We start from the raw sequence: 2,795 nt of genomic DNA on the forward strand, positions 1-2,795 counted from the left end.
AAGTTGATTAATGTGGTTGCTTTTGGGATTGTATAGGGTTGTTGGTTTCTTTTTGTAAAGAAATAACATAAGATAATTTGTGCAAGGTCTATATTGCTAAGGGCGATTTATATAGGAATATAAGTTGACATTCACACTTTTGTTTCTTAAACGGGTTACAAATTATTTTAAATAAAAACTTTATGGCTAATAAAAAAACTGAAGGTTTGTTTTTCTGGCTTTTATATCATAAGCAATTAGAGAAAACCCTTTATATAAAAAATTAAATAGATGAATATATTTTTCTTACATGCACTAAGCTTGGGAAACTAATATGTCTTGAACCAACTAAACTTAGAAAATCAATACTGTTTAATAGTCAAGATAATCAAACTTTGTTACCAAGCTACTTTCAAAAGTAATTTGATTCCATTTAGAATTAGGAATCAAAACCTTTATATATTCATATTAACAAGCGATTTTAGAGAAATTATTCACAGTAATTATATCTTTCATAGTGTTTCTCAACAAATTTGCCATTCTTGAGTTCTTGGAAAGGTTGAAAAAAAATCAAAGATGTTAACGTTAAAAGAGTTAGAAAATGTTGATGATAGTGGTTTGTGGCAGAAATTGAAGAAAGAGATTGAAGCAGTGACTAATAATGAAAGCCAACAACTAAGCTAAATAACGATGATGGTGTTGGAAGGTTTTATAAATCGCTTAGCTAAAAAATCTGCAAGGAAGAAGAAGGTGATTATTGAGAAAAAAGGTATCAAACATTGCTTTGGAATTGAAATTGGAAGACAAACTTCCATTGTTTTACTTTTGAAAGTTTAGCATTTTAAAACATTTTTCATTCTATATTATGCTAGTAAGACCTTGATTGAAACTCAGATGCATTATACCACCACTGAAAAAGAATTATTAGCTATTGTTTATACATTTGATAAATTTCGTTCATATTTGGTTAGCACAAAGGTTATTGTGTACATTGGCCATGCCACAATTAAGTACTTGATTACTAAGAAAGATGCCAAGCCAAGGTTGATATGATGGATTCTATTACTTCAAGAATTTGATCTCAAAATTAGATATAGAAAAGGTATGAAAACTCAGGTAGCAGACCATTTGTCAAGGTTGGAGAATGACAACCAAGGTAAGGACTTAACTCTGATTAATGAAACTTTTCTTGATGAACAATTATTGCTTATTGGTCAAGGGAAATTACCTTGATATGCTGACTACGTAAATTATATTGCAAGTAAACTTCTGCCTCATAATCTGAATAGCCATCAAAGAAAGAAATTTCTTCATGATGTAAGATTTTATGTATGGGATGAATTATTTTTATTTAAGCAATGTGAAGATAGAATTTTGAGAAGATGTGTCCCAAACGAAGAGGTTGAAAGCATTTTGAAGCATTGTCATTCTTTAGACTATAGGGGCCATTTTGGTGGAGAAAGAATAATAGCGAAAGTTCTTCAGTTAGGTTTGTATTGGCCTAGACTTTTTAAGGATACTCACAATTTTGTTATGCATTGTGATAGAGTGAGGAACATTTATAGATGACATGAGATATTGCTCAATAGCATCTTCAAAGTGGAGATTTTTTATGTATGGGGTATAGATTTCATGGGACCATTTATCTTTTCTTTCAACAATCGTTACATTTTGGTAGTGGTGAACTATGTTTATAAGTGAATGGAAGCTTCAGCTTTGCCTACGAATGATGTTAAGGTGGTGTTGAAATTCTTAAAAAAATAACATATTCACTAGATTTGGCACACCAAGAGCAATTATAAGCGATGAAGGCAACCACTTTTACAACAATTATTTGGAAGCAATTCTTGCTAAGTATGGAGTTAAACACAAAGTTGCAAGTGCTTATCATTCATAGACCAATGGACAAGTTAAAGTCCCAAACAAAGAAATAAAGAGGATTTTGGAGAAGATTGTTTCTCTCTCAAGAAAAGATTGGGCTAAAAATGAATGATGCATTATGGGTATATCAGACTGCCTATAAAACACCAATTGGTATGTTTGCATATAGATTGGTTTTTGGTAAAGCATGTCATCTTCCAGTGGAGTTAAAGCAAATGCGTATTGGGCCATCAAGAAATTGAGTTTTGATCTTGAAGTTGCTAGTGAGAAACATCTATCTCAACTAAATGAGATGGATGAATTTCTACTTGATGCCTATGAAAATGCCAAGATCTACAAGGAAAAGACAATGAGATGGCATGATCAAAAGATTGTTGAGCATCATTTTGAGCTTGGTCAACATGTGTTATTGTTGAACTCACACTTGAAGCTATTTTCAGGCAAGTTTAAATTAAGATGGTCGAGGCCTTTCATTGTATCAATGGTGTTTCCACATGGTGCAATGGAGATAATGGATGGTATAACAAATGAAACATTCAAAGTGAATGGGCAATGGTTAAAGGATTATTGGGGAGATGACATTGATTGTCAACAATCCTCCATCAACCTTTCCGACCCTAAATGAACTAGAAAGAAGTTTGGCTAATGATTATAAAGCCAGCGCTACTTGGGAAGCAACCCAAGTTTTCTAAACTAAAGTATATTTTTTTTGTAAGTTTATTTAGTGTTATTTTTACTTGAAATTTTATTTTACATTTTATGTTTTAATTCCTGATTTTATTTTTTTTGTCTTTTGTTTTGCAAGTACTTAATTAAAAAAAAATCAAAACGATGTCACGACACCCTTTGTGTGAAAGCTGTAATGCCAACTCGTGATGCACCCTCCCATACAAAAAGTCGAGAGTGTAGAGTCGCTGTGCCCTTTGCCCAACGCT

General features: G+C 32.2%; 1 protein-coding gene across 1 annotated transcript; it reads left to right on the forward strand.

The window, feature by feature from the left end:
• Window positions 2,048-2,485, forward strand: LOC108662420. The gene has a single exon (XM_018122777.1). The coding sequence runs from the start codon at window positions 2,048-2,050 to the stop codon at window positions 2,483-2,485; it is 438 nt and encodes a 145-aa protein (XP_017978266.1).

This window comes from Theobroma cacao, chromosome 6 (assembly GCF_000208745.1).
Source record: "Theobroma cacao cultivar B97-61/B2 chromosome 6, Criollo_cocoa_genome_V2, whole genome shotgun sequence".
In the NCBI taxonomy this organism is placed as follows: domain Eukaryota; kingdom Viridiplantae; phylum Streptophyta; class Magnoliopsida; order Malvales; family Malvaceae; genus Theobroma; species Theobroma cacao.